General features: G+C 43.6%; 1 protein-coding gene across 1 annotated transcript in view; it reads left to right on the top strand.

Moving 5' to 3' along the window:
* Positions 1–22,137, top strand: part of LOC135509304 (voltage-dependent calcium channel subunit alpha-2/delta-1) — a 90,675-nt gene that overhangs the window by 54,839 nt on the left and 13,699 nt on the right. Inside the window, exons 12-26 of the mRNA XM_064929841.1 lie at positions 362–440; positions 577–626; positions 911–1,000; positions 1,100–1,174; positions 1,328–1,408; positions 4,004–4,078; positions 10,354–10,425; positions 10,972–11,043; positions 11,199–11,260; positions 11,582–11,658; positions 16,262–16,322; positions 16,550–16,644; positions 17,266–17,347; positions 20,379–20,441; positions 21,880–21,983. Of these exons, the coding sequence (XP_064785913.1) occupies positions 362–440; positions 577–626; positions 911–1,000; positions 1,100–1,174; positions 1,328–1,408; positions 4,004–4,078; positions 10,354–10,425; positions 10,972–11,043; positions 11,199–11,260; positions 11,582–11,658; positions 16,262–16,322; positions 16,550–16,644; positions 17,266–17,347; positions 20,379–20,441; positions 21,880–21,983 (1,138 nt within the window). The remainder of the gene's footprint in view (positions 1–361; positions 441–576; positions 627–910; positions 1,001–1,099; positions 1,175–1,327; positions 1,409–4,003; positions 4,079–10,353; positions 10,426–10,971; positions 11,044–11,198; positions 11,261–11,581; positions 11,659–16,261; positions 16,323–16,549; positions 16,645–17,265; positions 17,348–20,378; positions 20,442–21,879; positions 21,984–22,137) is intronic.

The following is a 22,137-nucleotide window of genomic DNA, read 5'->3' as shown; positions in this document are numbered from 1 at the left end:
ACTCACTGACACACACACACGCACACACACGCACGCACACAGATCAGTCTCAGTTACTGTCAGTCATCCTCTCTAGCAGATATGAAGTGTGTGATGATATCTCTGCCAAAGCTGCTCTTTCTGCTCAGCACATGAAAGGAGACTGTGAGGATGGGAGGTAGAGAGAACATGGTAACACCATCCTCAGCCCTTCACAAACCAATCCCTGCGTACACTGTCCCACTAGTTAGAGTTGATATTCTATGGCCCATAATAACCTCTCAGACACAGTACCTAACTATAGTTTTTAACTTCTATCACACACACCTTACAGTTCAACGTGGATGTGTCTTTAACAGATACACACGGCTCTGTGTTCTAGGTGCGTATCTTCACCTTCTCAGTGGGTCAACACAACTATGATAAAGGTCCAGTCCAGTGGATGGCCTGCGCTAATAAAGGTAGGATACCATGTTGTTGTTGTTTGTGCTAAACATTAAGCACTGGTAGTACTGTGTATCATTTGAGTTTCCATGTTGGGTCTGCTTATGTAGATAGCTAATGCCCTGATCTTAGTCCTTTGTCTGTTTCTCCCAGGATACTTCTATGAGATTCCCTCTATTGGAGCCATACGCATCAACACTCAGGTGATAATAAACATTCTGCATGAACTTGTGTTTGTGTTTGTGTGTGTGTTTCATTTATTCCGATGTGTATGTGGTTGACTTTGTCTTAAACGTGTGTATTTGGCGGCAGGTAGCATAGGAGTTAAGAGTGTTGGGCCAGTAACCGAAAGCTGACAAGGTGAAAAATCTGTCGATGTGCCCTTGAGCAAGGCATTTATCCCTATTTGCTCCTGTAAGTCATTCTGGATAAGAGCGTGTGCTAAATGACTAAATTGTATTCAAAAGAGTGTATTTGTGTGTTGTAGGAGTACCTGGATGTCCTGGGCAGACCCATGGTTCTAGCTGACCAGCTGGCCAAGCAGGTCCAGTGGACTAATGTCTACCTTGACGCTCTGGTATCACATCACTTCTATCCCACAATGAACCTCGCCAAAATCTTTCTGAAACCCAATAACGATAACTTACATTTAGCTTTCTTTGTCTGTGTGTGTTAGGAGCTAGGTCTGGTCATCACAGGAACCCTACCTGTCTTCAACAAGACCAAGTATAAAGATGAATCGGGTTTAGAGGTAATCCGCACACGCAAGCAGGCACACACACACCAATTCTTTCTTAAAAGAATCCCATCCCAGCATTAGACACCAATAGCCTCTAAGTCAACATGACTCTTACTATTCAATTTTAAATGAAAATGTTGAACTCCCTGGATCTTTCCCTCTCAGATTCAGAACCAGTTGATCCTAGGGGTGATGGGGATTGACGTGTCACTAGATGACATCAAGAAGCTCACACCGCGCTACACTGTGAGTGACACACACACTAACACACCAGAACACTCCTTATTCTCCTAGTTCCGTCTCAATGTTAAGGTATTTTCTCACCAAATGTTGATATTTTTGTCCAAATTCCGAAAAAATACAGATTCGGTTTTAGACACTAAAACCATTCACAACAGGTCTGATGCGCTTTTCCCTCCATACAGGCTTAGCCCATTTTAGGAAACATTCTGAATGGACATAGAGAATTAGCAAACTTATACGTGCACACACACACACCTAAAAGGACCCATCAATCAAAGCCACCTGAAGCGTTTCTCACTCAGACACATAAGCAAATCACATTTCTTCTTTCCCAAAAACGTATTAAAAAACGTGCCTTAGCTTCAAATCCTTTCTGTCGGATATCAAAAACTAGCCTCCATTGTAGGATAATGTAAAATCAATGTAGCTTATCTTATAAATTGACAAGGAACGTTTTAAGGGGGAGATGTAGGCAGCTGTGATATAGGCTATATGAAGATGAAATTGACAACCATTAGAAAATAGAAGCACGTAACCTGTCTATCGCCTACTGATCATCCATTGGTGAATTTTAATGAAGCAGTGGGAGGTTATGTATTTTAATTTGAGTGCTTTATCTAAATAGGCGGAGAGTTTTTTGTCTCTTCCTTTTAGGGTTGCCTATAGCACAGGTGGCCGCCTGGATTCACTTTAGCAGGCCTATAGTATATCGCTATATTAACTTCTAACTTACACAACTCTGTTTACGTCACTGTTCCCTTCTTGAGCAATTCACGCATCTCTGCTGGCAACTCCACTGGCCTCTCTTCCCCCTCATCGCTCTCAAACCAGCAGCAATATAGTTTGAAACTTATTTTGAGCATTTTTTAATAAAACTAATAAGCCTAGGCCTATTAGAGGAGAGAAGCATAGATCGATCCTCTTCGTTGCTGAATGGCTATAAAATAGGCTACATCAGCGTTTCCCAAACCAGGGCTCACCTAATTTGAAAAAGGGGTTTTGAGAGAAATGTTGAAATAAAAAAATAATAAAATAGTTACATCGGTAACCTCGGTGGCCCTAGATGGAGTTGTAATGAACAGGTTTCTGTTTTCTACCTACTAATGTGTCTCTTTCTATTGAACCGTTTAAGCTACAAAATATTATGACCCTGTCGCTGAAAGATAAGACTCTGAGACACGTATGGTTTCTGTTTCCTTCTACAAGCTGCGCAGGACTCGTTAGAACATAGTGGACCAGGCACAAAATTAGGCTGGATGAAGAAGAACATCGTCACTAGCTAGGGTCCAACTGGTGACCAATTTTCAAACAAATATTATTAAATCTGCATAAGGAATGCCATTTCCCACCAGTGGTGTTTCCACCAAACGGTCTTGTTGCAGATAAAACCAGTGTATGATGATGTAGTCCACACAACATGTACTTTTTCACATATGTTTTCATGCACCAAATAAAAATCTAAAGTTCAATGTGTTTCCATCGCATTTTGAGCTCTACTGAGCATCAAGATCACTGTGCACTTTCACCACCCTGTGAAGTTCATCGTAACTTATTTTATCTGTAGCCTAATAAACTGCATGGTTTCCATAGTCGTGGTGGGAGGACCACACACCATCATCGCGTGACTCCAAGTTGACTTCCATATGATGGTTATATTTATATTTGCGCATAAAGGTGTTTCCACCACCATTTCTGGCATCATTAATTATTCTGTCGGCATTTATAAAATTGGACTGAAACTTGTGTTGTATTTGGTCGCATAAAACTGTGGATGGAAACGTGGTTAAACGTGGTTACACAGAAGATCATACAAAAGTATTGTCTGATGACCTTCTGAACTTTCTAATACCTTTAGTTTAGTTTAGTCACTTTAAACCTTCAGATTGTAGTGTCAAAAGTACTGTACTGTCAGACTGATTTGTAATAGACTGTCATAGCCTCAATTTAAAAAAGTAAACATTGGCCGTTGATTATATCCGTTTTGGGGTTGCCAAAACATTTTCATATCAAAATGGGGTCGTGGACCAAAAAAGTTTGGGAACCCCTGTGGTACATCATTGGCAATGAACATGGGACATTTCAACGGCGAGAGCGACCTGTATAGCTCTGGTGTGATGTGATCACATTGATTAAATGAATATGGTGCTGCACTGATGCGTTGCAAACGGAAAACAACAGGCAGAGAGCAATTGATTCATTAATTAATTCACACTATGAACCCACAGACCTGTCAGAGGCAGTTTCCCAGATAACAATTTATATTGGTCTACAGCTTATTTTCGCATGCGAGAAGACAAACAAATGTAACCTGTTCCGAGGAAATACTTTACGGATTGTGGCCTTATTTCACAATTGGTGTCAACGGCGTCATAAACAAGACGTGCTCGTATAACAAAAAAATTCTCCAAATTATTCGCCTGAAAATACTTACTCTGACAGCCCTGCCCTCTATCATATGAACTCAATCATGTTTATGTTTATGATCGATACTCTAATAACCCAGAACAGGGATGTAGTGAGTACACATTCATGTTCCCTGTAGTATACAAAATATGTTCAACTGCCTCCACCAACCCTCTCTGTTCCTCCACTCCTCAGATTGGACCTAATGGCTATTATTTTGCCATCGACCCCAATGGATATGTACTGCTACACCCCAACCTCCAACCTAAGGTATATACTATCCCTACCTCTTCTATTCTGTTACCACATGTCTTACAATCCCAACTCATTCTGAGGTGCTACTATGCTTGCTATTCATGTTCATATGAACCCACACATGATCGTAGCAGTATGTCTAACCACAGGCCACCATAATGCTCCTGAGCCACCTTTAGAGAAACACAACCCACTGCTCCTCCCTACAGTACCTCTTCTATTCCTCCCCTCTTTCCTCTCCTCCTCTACCGACCTCCTCCTCAACACCCCCCTGGCCAGGACTTGACAGGCTGCCGAGGGCCATGTGTTGCCCAGGCCCGCAGGCTCTCTGTTGAGGCTTGTTGTGTTCAACAAGGCCTGGGACACATGTTAACATCTCATCCAACCACATCCTCAAAACACTAATCAACATGGACACACACTCATGGATCCAATCTATTCATACACACACATGCACTGGCACGTAACCCTAAGCAATTCACAGCATACACAGGGTGTTCATGTGTGTGTGTAAAGGCATGCAGCCTCTTTCAAGGGGAACTGTTTCAATGTGACTGGAGGTCTTGTACAGCGTTGTATAGGTTTCCTAAGGAGGGACCATGTGTGTGAGTGTGTCAGTCAGGGTTTGAAACAAACTTCACGTCTGTTACAGAGAGGGGATCAGAGATGAATGCCATCAGAAGGCCTTGTTCTGACTGATGTGATTTTAACCATGCAGAAATATGCTACAGACACCACCTTTTGTTGAAGGTTGCAACGGTCAGGGTTTGAGTCCCGCCTGGCCACATACTGTATGTGTTAACGTGTATTCTATTGAGATAATAGTGCCTGGCCAATGAATTAATATAATCAAATGGAGATGTTGTCTCCCACTGAAAAGCTCCCTGCATCTCTCTCATTATGTGTCTGTTAGAAAAGGATCCGTAACCACAAGACAAGACTCAATAAGCCGTATGCCATCACGCTCCATGAGGTGAGAGAGAGTAGGATAGATAGATAGTAGATGTCCTTTAGTAGAACGTATTATAGATGTAGACTAGTAACCCTTAGGGCTGGTCTTTAACTGTTAGACCATTGATTGGAGTGTGTGTGTCCAGTAAACTCTGCTAAAGTGATGGTACACTACAATATGACTCCTTGGATCAACCGAAGAAAATTACTTGACTGGTTACAAGTAAATGAGTTATGTTTTCTCATTTAAAAAACACTTCATTTGTTGAAACCAAATATATGATTCAATGTCAACTGTTTTATTTGATTTTTATCAATCCTATATTTTAAGTTGCAACCTATTTCTTTCAGCACTCAACTTACTTTCCCCCTTTGGTTAAACCCAATAAATAACAAATACAAACTAATATTTCATGTAAATACATCCCATGTTTTCATCTTGTTCCAAGTTCACTTTTTTAATATGGAATTACCTATGGGTTATACGCAATTAAATAAATTATGTATATATCAAGAAATTGTGTTGATTCAATAACATGAAGTTATGTTTCTGAACATATTATTTACACAAGACTTTCATATTAAGTAGCAACAATATCGTAACCAAGCATTGGATACCTTAACTTATAACACTTGTCAGGCTCTTTAGTATCGCATGCACTTATGCAAGTATCATTACAGACACTGGCAAGTTTCATTTTGAATAAGGAATACAACAGACCACAATAATAACATTCACATTCACAGGTTGTCAAAAGTAACAACCTGGAAGCCACATCCCAATAAACCACGCCCCCCCCCCCCCCCCCACACACACACAAACGCGCACACACTGCTATTTGATTACGGAACAATTGATTAGAAAAGGTTGGACGAACCAAAGCGTAATTTTCGATCTTTCCAATCAGTGTTTAATATGTTTTGTTTGAATATTTATAAAATTCACATTGTTATGTCTGGTAACACATTTTAATTTTCCTTGAATCCATCCCCATTCCATGGACTAAATGGACGTGGGTGGAGCAATGTCTACTTAAGGGTGCAAATTACAAGCACTCACAAAATCTCTGACAAGGCCTTGAGGCCGATACGTAAAGCTTAATAATAAATAGTGATACTATCCAGAGCAGTGTGCGGGTTTCTCTTTTCCTTCATGAATTCTATTGTTACAATGCGCCTGCAACAAAGATGGCTCAGATGTGAGAGAGCCTCTTGAATTTTGAATCATTCCAATCAGTAAACGCACTTCAGATGAACAGTAGCGTGGTCAGTGTTTTCCTGCTGCTGTTGTAGTCTTAGAGCAGCCATACTCGGTGGGTGGATGTCACGCACTGGTCGAAGTATATTGTGTTTGTCTGCATTTATTTGGTCAGGCCAGGGTGTGACATGGGTTTTTTGTGGTGTGTTTTGTCTTGGGGTTTTAGTAGGAATTGGGATTGTGGCTTAGTAGGGTTGTCTAGAAAAGTCTATGGTTGCCTGAGGTGGTTCTCAATCAGAGGCAGGTGATTATTGTTGTCTCTGATTGGGAACCATATTTAGGCAGCCATATTCTTTGAGTGTTTTGTGGGTGATTGTTCCTGTCTCTGTGTTCGTTGTCACCAGATAGGCTGTATAGGTTTTCATGGTCCGTTTGTTGTTTTTGTATTGTTCGTGTTTTTTTGTCGTCATTAAACATGTATCAAAAATACCACGCTGCATTTTGGTCCGCTTCTCCTTCACCAGTCGAGAACCGTTACAGAATCACCCACCACAACAGGGCCAAGCGGCGTGGTGACAGGCAGCGGCAGCAGGAGCAACAAAGTTTGGAGTACACAACTTGGGAGGAGATAGACAGGTGGGCGGTCAACCCAGGGAGAGTGCCGGAGCCCGCCTGGGATTCGATGGAGCAGTGTGTGGAAGGTTACGAGAGAATGAGGTTGGCGAAGCAAGCACGGCGGCGCGGAAGGAAGCCCGAGAGTCAGCCCCAAAAATTTCTTGGGGGGGGGGGCTCAGGGAGAGTGTGGCAGAGTCAGGAGTCAGACCTGAGCCAACTCTCCCTGTTTATCGTGAGGAGCCAAGGAGGAGACCAGAACCACAGCCGGTGTTGGAGGTGAGCGAAGCAGAGACTGTGAAGGAGTTAATGGGGAAATTGGAGGAGAGAGAAATGAGGGAGTTGCTGTGTTGGTGTTTAAAGCATGGAATTCGCCTGATGGAGCGTGTCGGGGATTTGATGGCACCTGGGTCAGCCCTCCATACTCGTCCTGAGGTGCGTGTTAGTCGGCTGGTGAAGTGGTGAAGATGGTGCCAGCCTCACGCTCCAGGCCTCCTGTGCACCTTCCTAGCCTTACACGTCCTGTGCCAGCACTGCTCTCAAGATCTCCAGTACGCCTTCACGGTCTAGCCCATCCTGTGCCACCTCCACACACCAGCCCTCCGGTGGCAGCTCCCCGCACCAGGCATCCTGTGCGTGTCCTCGGCCCAGTACCACCAGTGCCAGCACCGCGCATCAGGCCTACAGTGCGCCTCGCCTCTCCAGCGCAGCCGGGGCCTTCCTCCTCTCCTGCGCTGCTGGAGTCTCCCGCCTGTTCGGCGCAGCCAGAGCCTTCCTCCTCTCCTGCGCTGCTGGAGTCTCCCGCCTGTTTAGCGCTGCCAGAGCCTTCCGCCTCTACAGCGCTGCCGGAGTCTCCTGCCTGTTTAGCGCAGCCAGAGCTACCAGCCTGCATGGAGCAGCCAGAGCTGTCAATCTGCATAGAGCAGCTAGGGCTGTCAGTCTGCGTGGAGCGGCCGGAGCTGTCAGTCTGTGTGGAGCTGCCGGTCTGCGTGGGGCAGCCGGAGCTGCCGGTCTGCGTGGGGCAGCCAGGGCTGCCGGTCTGCGTGGGGCAGCCAGGGCTGCCGGTCTGCGTGGGGCAGCCAGGGCTGCCGGTCTGCGTGGGGCAGCCAGGGCTGCCGGTCTGCGTGGAGCAGCCAGGGCTGCCGGTCTGCATGGAGCTGCCAGTCTGCATGGAGCCGCCACCATGGACAGACGCCCACCCGGACTATCCCCTATTGCATTTATTTGGTCAGGCCAGGGTGTGACATGGGTTTTTTTGTGGTGTGTTTTGTCTTGGGGTTTTAGTAGGTATTGGGATTGTGGCTTAGTAGGGTTGTCTAGAAAAGTCTTTGGTTGCCTGAGGCGGTTCTCAATCAGAGGCAGGTGATTATCGTTGTCTCTGATTGGGAACCATATTTAGGCAGCCATATTCTTTGAGTGTCTTGTGGGTGATTGTTCCTGTCTCTGTGTTCGTTGTCACCAGATAGGCTGTATAGGTTTTCACGTTCCGTTTGTTGTTTTTGTATTGTTCGTGTTTTTTCGTCGTCATTAAACATGTATCAAAAATATACCACGCTGCATTTTGGTCCGCTTCTCCTTCACCAGTCGAGAACCGTTACAGTGGAATAGAAAGTAATAGTGACTAGTTGTTATTAGTCAAGTAGACAGTCACATAATTATCTAAATGTTTCCCACTGTTTATGTGACTCTTTCACATGTTCTGTTAAACTGTTTCTTTCCTCTAAGCCATCTGTCATGTTGTCATTATGTTGTGTCATTGTCTAGAAGTTTGGGTGTATGCACCTGTGTGTGTGAGAGAGGGAGGGAGGGAGGGAGGGAGGGAGGGAGACTGAACTAACACATGATGACATGAACAGGTTACAGCAGGTCCCTTCCTAGTACTGCTACTGGTTTGTCTTTCTCACTGGGACTTGATGGATCAATTCATGAAACTGTATGAGTCCATCTGTGCACTATTGTCATGAATTCCTATTTATATTCAAATCATACACTTGCTTTGTAAATCATGTCAATAATCCCTGTGGTACATCACTGTCAAGCATTCCAGTGAAAGGGCATGGTCAATCTTACTGTGTATGATCTGTTTGTGTGTGCATGTGTGATCAGAGAAACAGAGGGGTGTGTGAATATGGAGGGTGACCTTGGATTCTTTGAAAACATTCTCTCTTCTCTCTTGTTCTTGTGTTTCAGTCTGTGTGTGATTTGTGGTTGAATAGAAAACCCATTTCATATTCATCACTCAAATCCCTCGCTACATTTGGAGTTGGATTTTGATCTCTCTCTCCCCCACCCACTCACTTTGAGACTTTCTTTCTTTCTCTGTATATTATAGTTTTATCCTCTCTCCTTAATTTGACTGTTTATTTAATGTGCTTATATGTTCTGTATCATCTTATGGCCTCTATTTGTTTATTTTTTTCATGCTGAGATCCTCTTCATCATCCTCCTTTTTCTCCACTGTTCCGTCTTTCTCTTCTCTCTTCATCCAATGTAAGGATCATTCCATCATCATCACAGTGTGTTTATGTAGCCTTTGCAGAAACTAAATCTATATGAACCTTCTAAAATGTGTATACAGTCTAAAGGCAGAGCAGCGTTGCTAGGAGACAGAGTATCAGGTTCCATCCATTTACTGGTGCTTTAACAAAGTAGTTCTGGATTACTGCTGCTACTTTATAACATTAGAAAGTCCCTGATACGCACTGAGGGTTTAACTACTGACATTAACACAGTCTACAGTTAGTCTGTATCAAACACACACACACACACACACACACTGACTCAAGCAGGCACCCACTCAACACACACACGGACTCAACCATCACGCATGCATGCAACACACACGCACACACACACACACACAAGCTGGAGTATTCCGGGTCAGTTGGTTCTCAGCTGTATAAACTAGGCTCTTTGTCTGAATGTACAGTATATACTGTAGAACACAATAACAGGATAGGGTAAGGAGCAGAGTTTTACTCTATGGCCTGAAGCCATGCTAAGATCCCCTGACTGAAACATTACATAGTCTACTGGGTTTCCCAACTGGCGGCGCTGATTTTATTTGGCCTCCCAAGTTTTCTGAGCAAGTTTTTAGTTTTTACATTTTCATTGTTGGATATTAAAGACTGTAAATACACCAGGAAATGAGCTCCAAGTAATTTTTATTAAAGAAATCTGTTTCCATGAATTCCCAAAAAAATTGAGAGACGTGATCGTGTCAAATGTAAGCAATGTCTGAAATGTATATGTTTTAGTCAAATATATCTGTTTGGGCTTCTACTGGTCTACTGCGTTTCATTACAACTCACTGTAGCAACTCAACATGCTTCAGGGGGGCCGATATCAAACAAGTCATGCTATTGAATATACAAGAATGAGAGAGTGTGTGTGTGTGTGTGTGTGTGTGTGTGTGTGTGTGTGTGTGTGTGTGTGTGTGTGTGTGTGTGTGTGTGTGTGTGTGTGTGTGTGTGTGTGTGTGTGTTTCGTGGTAACTCATCCACCAGACTAAACACTCACATCTCCTCAGAATCCTAAATTCCAGGAACCTGTCACTCTGGACTTCCTCGATGCTGAACTGGAGAACGACATCAAAGTCCAGGTAAACACACACACAGGTGTTAGTTGTGTCCAGTCTCCAGTCAAGTGAGTGTGATTCATACAGTGACTGGCTGTAAATGAGAGGACATGTTTACAGAAGCAGTGGATACCCCACTCTGTCTGTCGCTCCCTCTCCTTTCATCCTGCTTCTATCATATACATAGACACTCCAAGAGGGAGGTTCAGCACATAGATGTGCTACCGATCTCCTTGTTGTTATTCCTCTCTTTCTCTCTCGCTGGTGTACAGATGTGCACTGTATTTTTGAGAGAGAACGGTATTGAGATCAGACCCTGTAACCGTTCACACATTTGACACGGGTTGAAGAAGATATCTTTTTATATTTATTTTATCTTTCACACACACAAAACCATGCATGCATTATCTCTCTCTCTCTCTCTCTCTTGCTCTCTCTCTGTCTCTCTCTCTCTGTGTGTGTGTGTGTGTGTGTGTGTGTGTGTGTGTGTGTGTGTGTGTGTGTGTGTGTGTGTGTGTGTGTGTGTGTGTGTGTGTGTGTGTGTGTGTGTGTGTGTGTGTGTGTGTGTAGATCAGGAGAATGATGATAGATGGCAACCCAGGTGAAGAGACCATAGAGACTCTAGTTAAAACTCAGGATGAGGTGAGATCAGCACCAATGTAAGACACATAATAGTACTCATTCTCACTTATACATCTCCTAGTGACATCAGTGCACGACTTAGGTTGAAGTAAGTTACGTGTAGTTTACGATTTAGGATTATGACTGTTTTCACACCTCTGTGTGTTCGCTGACAGAGATACATCGACAGAGGAGTAAGGACGTACACCTGGGCTCAGGTCAATGGAACAGACTACAGGTAGGCAGGAGGGCTGAAAGATGTTGACCCAGTCCAGAAACAATCTTTAACTACAAACGTGTAGTGATCTGAAAGGATTAGATAGGTTGCTGTAACATGTCGAACATCTCTACTTCATGAATATGATCAGGTCTGGCCAGTAGGGGGCACTCTCTGTCCCTCTCCATCACAGTAAAACCCTTTTTTCAACTACTGAAATGTGTTTAAATGCAGATGTTCAGTGTTCTGTCACCTTGTCGATGGTACATGTTGTTCCAACATCAGTGTGTCAACAGAGAAAGGACAGGGTCCTATATAATGACAAGACCTTTATTTCCGCAGCTTGGCCCTGGTCCTGCCTACCTACAGTGAACACTACATACAGGCCAAACTGGGAGACACCATCAGACAGGCCATGGGTGAGAGCACACACACCCAGGCATGTAGCCACAAAAGAAACACACCACAGAAACTTTTCTCTCTCAAATCAGTGAGTTTTGCCGAAATTCGTCCTTTGTAGTATGGCTCCATGGTCCAGTCGGCTGACGTCTCTCTCTCTCTCCCTTCACCCTACTCTCCCTCTCCATCACCCTCTCCCAGATCACATGCTTCCTATCTCTTCTTCCCTCCCTCCCTCCATCAGCTTTGATGCACTCCACCCCGCCCTCCTTGTTCTTTCTCTTTTCCATCTCTTGTTACCCTGTTCCCTTTCTTTGAATCTGAGGGCAGAGGAGGCATGTTACCTTCCACAGCCTGCCTGTCTGCACCTCTTTCTCTACCCAGATCTGGTTTATAACTACTCATAGAGGCTTTATCACATGGTTCCTGTACTGTACCTCTGTGGTACAAGATAAATCCACCTCTACAAACTATCCAACTCTCTTGACTTTAATGTTCCCCTCCTGTCCTCCCTCTATCTGCCCCTTCATGGGATCCGTACAGCTCCATGGGGCAAGTAGTCTATTTCCTGGTGTATAACTTACTTTTCCTTATCTGTCGTCCAGTCTCTGCATGATCATGTATCTGCGTTTGCATGATGAAGTATATTAATTCTACACAGTGACAGAGCGAAACAAAAGGAGGTGAAATGAGATGGAAGGAAAGAACGGTAAAGGAATGACATCTGTATTGACAGAGAGTAAACGAGAGAACAGCTGAGGTCTATGTGATTCCTACCCTTCCCAGTCCTTACATGAGATGTCCTAAAATCTGCCTGTCATGTTTTACATGCTATTGAAATTCTTTGATTATGCACCAGATAGTCATGAACCTTTTCATACTGATCCATCAGTAAACGGTTCCACAGACTGCTTGCATGACTGTATCAATTTAATGACGTTTTTCTCGTGATGTCTTCTTTTAAGGGATTGAATGATGGACATTGATGTCTTTATGAGTGTAGGAACTCTATTGGAAAGAACATAGTGAAATCCAAAGCCAAAGCCTGTCACATGGAATAATAGGAGAGACAGATACTGTGCTGGAGTAACTGAGGATGTTCTGTGAACGTAATGTACTGTATTGCATGTCTCTGCATGGTAGCACCTCTCTGTTTGGATAGCGTGGTTGTTTTAGATCAGATTTCCCTTCTTTTTAAGACTTCTTATATTGCTGTAATATGAATTTGATAAGACATCCCAATGGTTCTGTTTTCTCTCTCTCGATCTCCTTCCTTTCCCTCCCTCCCCCTCTCTCTATCTCCTTCCTTTCCCTCCCTCCCCTCTCTCTTTCTCTCCCGCTCCCTCCCCTCTCTATATCTCCTTCCTTTCCCTCCCTCCCCTCTCGCTATCTCCTTCCTTTCCCTCCCTCCCCTCTCTCTTTCTCTCCCGCTCCCTCCCCTCTCTATATCTCCTTCCTTTCCCTCCCTCCCCTCTCTCGATCTCCTTCCTTTCCCTCCCTCCCCTCTCTCTTTCTCTCCCGCTCCCTCCCTCTCTCTCCCTCTATCTGGGGTCACTACAGGGCAGAAGGGCAAGTATTCCTCTTCCCCTTGTCTGCTTGTTCCATCACTTCAGTTTCACTCCGCACCTTTTCTCCCTGTCTATCCGGCACCTCATATGCAGTTGAAGTCGGAAGTTTAAATTCACTTAGGTTGGAGTCATTAAAACTTGTTTTTCAACCATTCCCTAAATTTCTTGTTAACAAACTATAGTTTTGGCAAGTCGATTAGGACATCTACTTTGTGCATGACACACGTCATTTTTCCAACTAATGTTTAAAAAAGTGTGTGCGATCAAGGATCTGTAACGTTCGTTGTTAGAATGAAACCACGGTGCAGCGTGGTAGGCGTACATTTTCCTTTAATAATAAATGTTCCACCAAAAAACAATAAACAACTCAACGAATGTAAAGCTACTAGTGCAAACACATGCAACACAAAAAGACAAGATCCCACAACAGAAAGTGGGAAAAAGGGCTACCTAATTATGATCCCCAATCAGAGACAACGATAGACAGCTGCCTCTGATTGGGAACCATACTCGGCCAAAAACAAAGAAATAGACAACATAGAATGGTCACCCCAAATAACACCCTGACCTAACCAAATAGAGAAATAAAACTGCTCTCTAAGGTCAGGGCGTGACAGGATCCTACAAACCTGACTCAGTTACACCAGCTCTGTAAGGAGGAATGGGCCAAAATTCACCCAACTTATTGTGGGAAGCTTGTGGAAAGCCACCCGACACGTTTGACCCAAATTAAACAATTTAAAGGCAATGCTACCGAATACTAATTCAGTGTATGTAAACTTCTGACTCACTGGGAATGTGATGAAAGAAATAAAAACTGAAATATATAATTCTCTCTGCTATTATTCTGACATTTCACATTCTTAAAATAAAGTGATAATCCTAACTGGCCTAAGACATGACATTTTTACTAGGATTAAATGTCAGGAATTGTGAAAAACTGAGTTTAAATGTATTTGGCTAAGGTGTATGTAAATATCCGACTTCAACTGTGTGTGTGTGTGTGACACACATTGACCTGTCATTACTCTAACCAGTATGTGGCTGAGATGAACCAGGACTCTGTCAGTGAGTTAATGGACTGCAGTGTTCGAGATAAGGCCTATCAGTGAGTTAATGGACATCAGTGTTCTAGATAAGGCATGTCAGTGAGTTAATGGACATCAGTGAGGCCTGTCAGTGAGTTAATGGACAGCAGTGTTCTAGATAAGGCCTGTCAGTGAGTTAATGGACATCAGTGTTCTAGATAAAGCCTGTCATTGACTTAATGGACATCAGTAAGGCCTGTCAGTGAGTTAATGGACAGCAGTGTTCTAGATAAGGCCTGTCAGTGAGTTAATGGACAGCAGTGTTCTAGATAAGGCCTGTCAGTGAGTTAATGGACAGCAGTGTTCTAGATAAGGCCTGTCAGTGACTTAATGGACAGCAGTGTTCTAGATAAGGCCTGTCAGTGAGTTAATGGACAGCAGTGTTTTGGATAAGGCCTGACAGTGAGTTCATGGACAGCAGTGTCCTAGATAAGGCCTGACAGTGAGTTAATGGACAGCAGTGTTCTAGATAAGGCCTGTCAGTGAGTTAATGGACAGCAGTAAGGCCTGTCAGTGAGTTAATGGACAGCAGTGTTCTAGATAAGGCCTGTCAGTGACTTAATGGACATCAGTAAGGCCAGACAGTGAGTTAATGGACAGCAGTGTTCTAGATAAAGCCTGTCATTGACTTAATGGACATCAGTAAGGCCAGACAGTGAGTTAATGGACAGCAGTGTTCTAGATAAGGCCTGTCAGTAAGTTAATGGACAGCAGTGTTCGAGATAAGGCCTGTCAGTGAGTTAATGGACATCAGTAAGGCCTGTCAGTGAGTTAATGGACAGCAGTGTTCTAGATAAGGCCTGTCAATGAGTTAATGGACATCAGTAAGGCCTGACAGTGAGTTAATGGACATCAGTAAGGCCTGTCAGTGAGTTAATGGACAGCAGTGTTCTAGATAAGGCCTGTCAATGAGTTAATGGACATCAGTAAGGCCTGTCAGTGAGTTAATGGACATCAGTGAGGCCTGTCAGTGAGTTAATGGACAGCAGTGTTCTAGATAAGGCCTGTCAGTGACTTAATGGACATCAGTAAGGCCAGACAGTGAGTTAATGGACAGCAGTGTTCTAGATAAGGCCTGTCAGTGAGTTAATGGACATCAGTAAGGCCTGCCAGTGAGTTAATGGACAGCAGTGTTCTAGATAAGGCCTGTCAGTGAGTTAATGGACATCAGTAAGGCCTGACGGTGAGTTAATGGACAGCAGTGTTCTAGATAAGCCTGTCAGTGAGTTAATGGACATCAGTGTTCTAGATACGGCCTGTCAGTGAGTTAATGGACAGCAGTGTTCTAGATACGCCCTGTCAGTGAGTTAATGGGCAGCAGTGTTCCAGATACGGCCTGTCATTGAGTTAATAGACAGCAGTGTTCTAGATACGGCCTGTCAGTGAGTTAATGGACAGCAGTGTTCTAGATACGGCCTGTCATTGAGTTAATGGACAGCAGTGTTTTAGATAAGGCCTGTCAGTGAGTTAATGGACATCAGTAAGGCCTGACGGTGAGTTAATGGACAGCAGTGTTCTAGATAAGCCTGTCAGTGAGTTAATGGACATCAGTGTTCTAGATACGGCCTGTCAGTGAGTTAATGGACAGCAGTGTTCTAGATACGCCCTGTCAGTGAGTTAATGGACAGCAGTGTTCTAGATACGGCCTGTCATTGAGTTAATAGACAGCAGTGTTCTAGATACGGCCTGTCAGTGAGTTAATGGACAGCAGTGTTCTAGATAAGGCCTGTCAGTGACAGTCAGCAGAGTATACTGGCCTAACAGCCATGAAAAGTCGGATGGGTGGGAGATGGATGGGAGTTTGTCTCCATAATCATTGTCTCTCTCTCTTTCTGTCATGTCTTGTTTCACTCATTCATCTTTCAGTTCTTTATTTCCATAATGATCAGTCTGGTGTGCTGTATAGGCCATGAATCCTGCTCTACAGAGTGTGTAAGGTTCTAAAGATGCCTCTCTATTCTCTTCAGCCATGGACACTCTGCGGGTGGAGATGTTTGATGAGTTGGGATACACCTTCATCGCCCCAAGGTGAGTGGCTACAGCCGCACATCTGAATCTCCTCCACCACCTCCATTTTGAACCATTGTTACTCCTGAAGTGTACTCACTAGGAGTATCTGGTTATTCCACAGTTTATGCTGGGATTGAGGAGCACGGTGTAGAATTAGGTATAAGTTATAGAAGGAGTTTGATGTTGTACGGATGTTGAATTTGAGATGTAATGTATCTAATATACAGCGTCTGCTATTTCTGTAGGGAGTACTGCAAAGGCTTGAAAGACAACGACAACAACACCCAGTTCCTCCTGGACTTCAACCAGTTCATAGACAGCAACACACTGGAAGAGCCATGTAAGTTACCATGGCTGTTTAACACTCGCAGGCGCACATACAACCCACGCATGCACACACGCACACACATATGCACACATATACACACACACACACAGATGGAATTCCTCTACCTATTATACCCACCCAGGGGGAGGGTTTAGTGGGGGGAGTCAGGAGGGTTTCCCACCAATTTGATTTTATGGTGTTCCATAGCCCTGTGAAGGTCCGAGAGAGGCGTTTGATTAGTCTGGTCTGGCCAGGAATGACATCAACCTTATCTAACGCGGTAGGCATTGGATTAGTGTAGTCTGATATCATCCCGATCGACTGAGCTTCTAGAACCTGATGTTGTCATGCTACTGTGTGACTCAGAACCTCTATAGTGTCATCATCTAATAGGTATCAGCTACTGGAGATCCTATCAATGTCCTCGGTGTCAGCTTTTTTATTTTATGACTTTATTTTACCTTTATTTAACTAGGTAAGTCAGTTAAGAACAAATTCTTAAGCTGATGGATTGCAATGTCCTCTGTGTTGTCTAAGCAAGCTCAAGCCATCTAAACTCCTATGTGTCATCCTTGCAGTTTACCAAGGGGTTTACTGTGGAAGATACTTCAGTAACAATGTCTTCCTGTCTAGGTAATGTGACTCTGGTCAGTAGGCTGCTGCTGGACGCTGGGTTGACTGCTGATCTGGTCAAACTGTGGAAGGAGCAGTCATTGTGAGTGCCACACACACGTGCACACACACACACGCACACGCGCACACTCTCTCACACACACACACGTGCACACACACACACGCACACGCGCACACTCTCTCACACACACACACGCACACACACACACACACACACACACACACTGACCGCCATCAGTGCATCATCTACATGCACACATTGAGTCAGTTACATGAGTTATATAGACAGTTAGTCGACTCCCCATCTTGTTGATGTCTTTTTGGAGAAACACCAGGCAGCTAGTACTGCTATTTGCTAATGTCTGTTGCTATGAGAGTCTTGTCTGTGTTTTACCAGTAAAATATGATCAAAGAAAGACACAGGACCAGCTCTGCCAAGACATGGTGTGTTCTGAAGACACCACAGTAATTACCTCAACATGCATTCATCATGCTGTACACACACATGCTCACATAAACAGGAACAATTTACTGAATAAAGAACTCAAAGAATTTGGACATAAATAGAAGTGACTCTCAGGGAATACAACAATTTATTTTCAAATGTTCTGGATACAGTGATGTGTAGGCATCTTTGTAGGGCTCTCCAAGACACACACTGTTCAGATGGACTAGTGATTTCTCCTGGGAGAGCGAGGTGGGCTTCAAAGACAGTGGAATATTTAGCTCATGCCTCTGTGATTAGTCTAGATGGTCCCTGAGCCTCTGTTATAGATGTGGTAAATGAGACGATGCTTCCATTGACCAGATTGGCACACGTTCAACAAATCTGATTTTAACAAATCCGTTTTAACATATCCGTAATAATTTACAGTTTTATTGTAACAAACCCACAATGTGGTTACTTAAGTGTTATTTGGCTGTTTGGCTGTTTTCGCTGCATAACATTTAGAAGTTGTCCCTTTTCAGGTTTAGAAGTGACTGCTAAATGCTAAGTCCCGTTAGTTTAGCTAGCATACAGAAATCAGTGGTGGTAGTCAGTCAATTATAACTGTAAATGCAATTGATTGGTTCAGATGATATGAACGTGTTGAGGTTGGCATCTATACAAGCATCATAGTAATTGTACCTCAATATAGTGTGAAATACACATACAGTGCATTCGAAAAGTATTCAGACTCCTTTCCTTTTTCCACATTTTATTATGTTACAGCCTTATTCTAAAATTGACTAAATTGCATTTTTTTTCCTCATCAATCTACACACAATACCCCAGAATGACAAAATAAAAACAGATTTTCAAATTTTATGAAAATGTATGAAAAGTATAAAAACTGTAATATCACATTTACAATGGTATTCAGACAATTTACTCAGCACTATGTTGAAGCACCTTTGGCAGTGATTACAGCCTCGAGTCCTCTTGGGTATGTCTTTGCAAGCGTGACACACCTGTATTTGGGGAGTTTCTACCATTCTTCTCTGCAGATCCTCACAAGCTCTGTCAGGTTGGATGAGGAGTGTCGCTGCACAGCTATTTTCAGGTCTCTCCAGAGATGTTCGATTGGGTTCAAGTACGGGCTCTGGCTGGGCCACTCAAGGACATTCAGAGACTTGTCCCGAAGCCACTCCTGTGTTGTCTTGGCTGTGTGCTTAGGGTTGTTGTCCTGTTGGAAGGTGAACCCTTGTCCCAGTCTGAGGTCCTGAGCACTATGGAGCAGGTTTTCCTTAAGGATCTCTCTGTACCTTTTTCTGTTCATCTTTCCCTAGATCTTGACTAGTCTCCCAGTCCCTGCTGCTGAAAAACATCCCCATAGCATGACGCTGTCACCACCATGCTTCACTGTAGGGATGGTGCAATTTTTCCTCCAGACATGACGCTTGGCATTCCGGCCAAAGAGTTCAATCTTGGTTCCATCAGATCAGAGAATCTTGTTTCTCATGGTCAAAGTCCTTTTGGCAAACTAAAAGCAGACTGTCATGTGCCTTTTACTGAGGAGTGGCTTCTGTCTGGCTGCTCTACCATAAAGGCCTGATTGGTGGAGTGCTGCAGAGATGGTTGTCCTTCTGAAAGGTTCTCCAATCTCCACAGAGGAACTCTGGAGGAACTCTGGAGCTTTGTCAGAATGCGTTGTCATGGCTGTATGCTTAGGGTCGTTGTCCTGTTGGAAGGTGAACCTTCGCCCCAGTCTGAGGTCCTGAGTACTTTGGAGCAGGTTTTCATCAAGGATCTGTACTTTGCTCCATTCTCCCATCTCCACAGAGGAACTCTGGAGCTCTGTCAGAGTGACCAACATGTTCTTGTTCACTTCCCAGACCAAAGCCCTTCTCCCCCGATTGCTCAGTTTAGCCGTGCGGCCAGCTCTATGAAGAGTATTGGTGGTTCCAAACTTCTTCCATTTCAGAATGATGGAGGCCACTGTGTTCTTGGGGACCTTCAATGCTGCATACATTTTTTGGTACTCTTCCGCAGATCTGTGCCTCGACACAATCCTGTCTCAGGGCTCGACGGACAATTCCTTTGACATCATGGCTTGGTTTTTGCACTGACATGCACTGTCAACTGTAGAACCTTATATAGACAGGTGTGTGCATTTCCAAATCATGTCCAATCAATTGAATTGAACGCATATGGACTCCAATCAAGTTGTAGAAACATCTCAAGGATGGTCAATGGAAGCAGGATGAACCTAAGCTCAATTTTGAGTCTCATAGCAAAAGTTCTGATTACTTATATAAATGTTTATATTTCCGTTTTTTTTAATAGATTTGCAACATTTTCTAAAACACTGTTTTCACTTTGTCATTATGGGGTATTGTGTGTAGATTGATGAGGGGGAAAAAATGCAATCCATTTTAGAATAAGGCTGTAACGTAACAAAATATGGAAAAGGTGAAGGGGTCTGAATACTTTTCGAATGCACTATATTAACAATAACCTAAATATAGGCTAATTTTGCTGGGGGGCAATGAGGAGATACGGGATCTTTCCCCCACGGCTATTTCCCCCACGAGTTTCCATGGCAATTACATTGTTTTGGTCGATTTCGATTTACCTCTTTACCTCGTCAATTGAACTGTGATTGATACCTGTGTGTTCTTTCTGTTCCCAGGGGTGGGATTCTGGCCAGGTTTGTAGCCACTGATGGAGGGATCACCAGAGTCTATCCCAGAAGGTATGCTCAGATGTCTCCTTCCGAGTAACTTAGATTAGCCCGATCCCAAACTGTAGGTGCTGTGGCCCACTCCTATTGTAAGAAGCCATGACAAGGGATTAATACAGGTTGGAGTTGGCTAATGCACAAAGCTATTTTAAAGTGTATATTGGTTTGGCCTGGATATGATACTGTTTTACTTCCCTACCTGCTCTGCTGGATCATTTCACATTTCATGGAGAGTCGGTTCTCCCAAATCACCTACAGCCCATTAGTCCAGCCGAGGACATAGTTCACATACACTGGTGATGTGCTCCGTACAGATGGACTCTTTCTATTCCTCTCTGTCTATTTCTCTCTGTCTCTCTTTCTGTCTCTCTCTCTGTCTCTCTCTCTCTCTCTCTCTCTCTCTGTCTCTCTCTCTGTCTCTCTTTCTGTCTCTCCCTCTCTGTCTCTCTCTCTGTCTCTCTTTCTGTCTCTCCCTCTCTGTCTCTCTCTCTGTCTCTCTGTCTGTCTCTCTCTCTGTCTCTCTTTCTGTCTCTCCCTCTGTCTCTCTCTCTGTCTCTCTTTCTGTCTCTCCCTCTCTGTCTCTCTCTCTGTCTCTCTTTCTGTCTCTCTCTGTCTGTCTCTCTCTCTCTCTCTCTCTCTCTCTCTCTCTCTCTCTCTCTCTGTCTCTCTCTCTGTCTCTCTTTCTGTCTCTCTCTGTCTCTCTCTCTCTGTCTCTCTCTCTGTCTCTCTCTCTGTCTCTCTCTCTCTATGTCTCTCTGTCTCTCTCTGTCTCTCTCTCTCTATCTCTCTTTCTGTCTCTCTCTGTCTCTCTCTCTCTCTATCTCTCTTTCTGTCTCTCTCTGTCTCTGTCTCTCTCTCTCTCTCTCTTTCTGTCTTTCTCTCTGTCTCTCTCTCTGTCTCTCTCTCTTTCCCTCTCTCTTTCTCTGTCTCTCTCTTTCTCTTTATCTCTTCTCTGTCTGAAGATTTTTATCATTACAGTGTATATCATCTAGCAGTTTGTACTAGGTTTGTAGCTATAATTGTAGTTTTTTTCCTGTGATTTATTTACTAAGGAAATGTTGTAATTGGTTGTTATTCATTGGTTGTTATTCATGTCTGAATTTAGGCAGGTGATCTTAGTAAAAAGGTTTATCTTATATTAATATATCTAACATGCAATTTAACTTGCACATCACCAGTTAGAAAACAACTTTGTATAGAGCTTTTTATGACTGGCTTGAATTGATTTATTATTGCATGTGAAGAAAATATGTAAAAAAATACGTTCATAAAAAACATACATATGTTTTCTTTATCTCTGGGCCAATTCCATGTCATTTTTCCAGTGTGTTGGGTGTGACTGTTATTTTGATCAAAATGTAGCCTTGTATCTGAGTAAAATCTTTTAGACATCTGTGTCTTAAAAATGTGCATACATGTATGCGTGAGCATGTGTTTGTGTGTGTTTCAGTGCTGGAGAGGAGTGGACAGAGAATGCTGAGACCTATGACTCAAGTTTCTACAAGAGGACTCTGGATAACAACATCTATATTTTCACCGCTCCATACTTCAACAGTGGGTTAACACACACACACAGACAGACAGACAGACAGACAGACAGACAGACAGACAGAGACACACACACACACACACACACACAGGGACCCAACGGTGTCTTCTCCTCAATGTGGTCTGTCAGCAAACCTCTCTCTGGGGACGGACGGCTTTC

Source organism: Oncorhynchus masou, chromosome 22 (genome assembly GCF_036934945.1).
Source record: "Oncorhynchus masou masou isolate Uvic2021 chromosome 22, UVic_Omas_1.1, whole genome shotgun sequence".
In the NCBI taxonomy this organism is placed as follows: Eukaryota; Metazoa; Chordata; class Actinopteri; order Salmoniformes; family Salmonidae; genus Oncorhynchus; species Oncorhynchus masou.
Note: the sequence above shows the minus strand (reverse complement) of the source record. Positions and strands in the feature narration are given on the sequence as shown.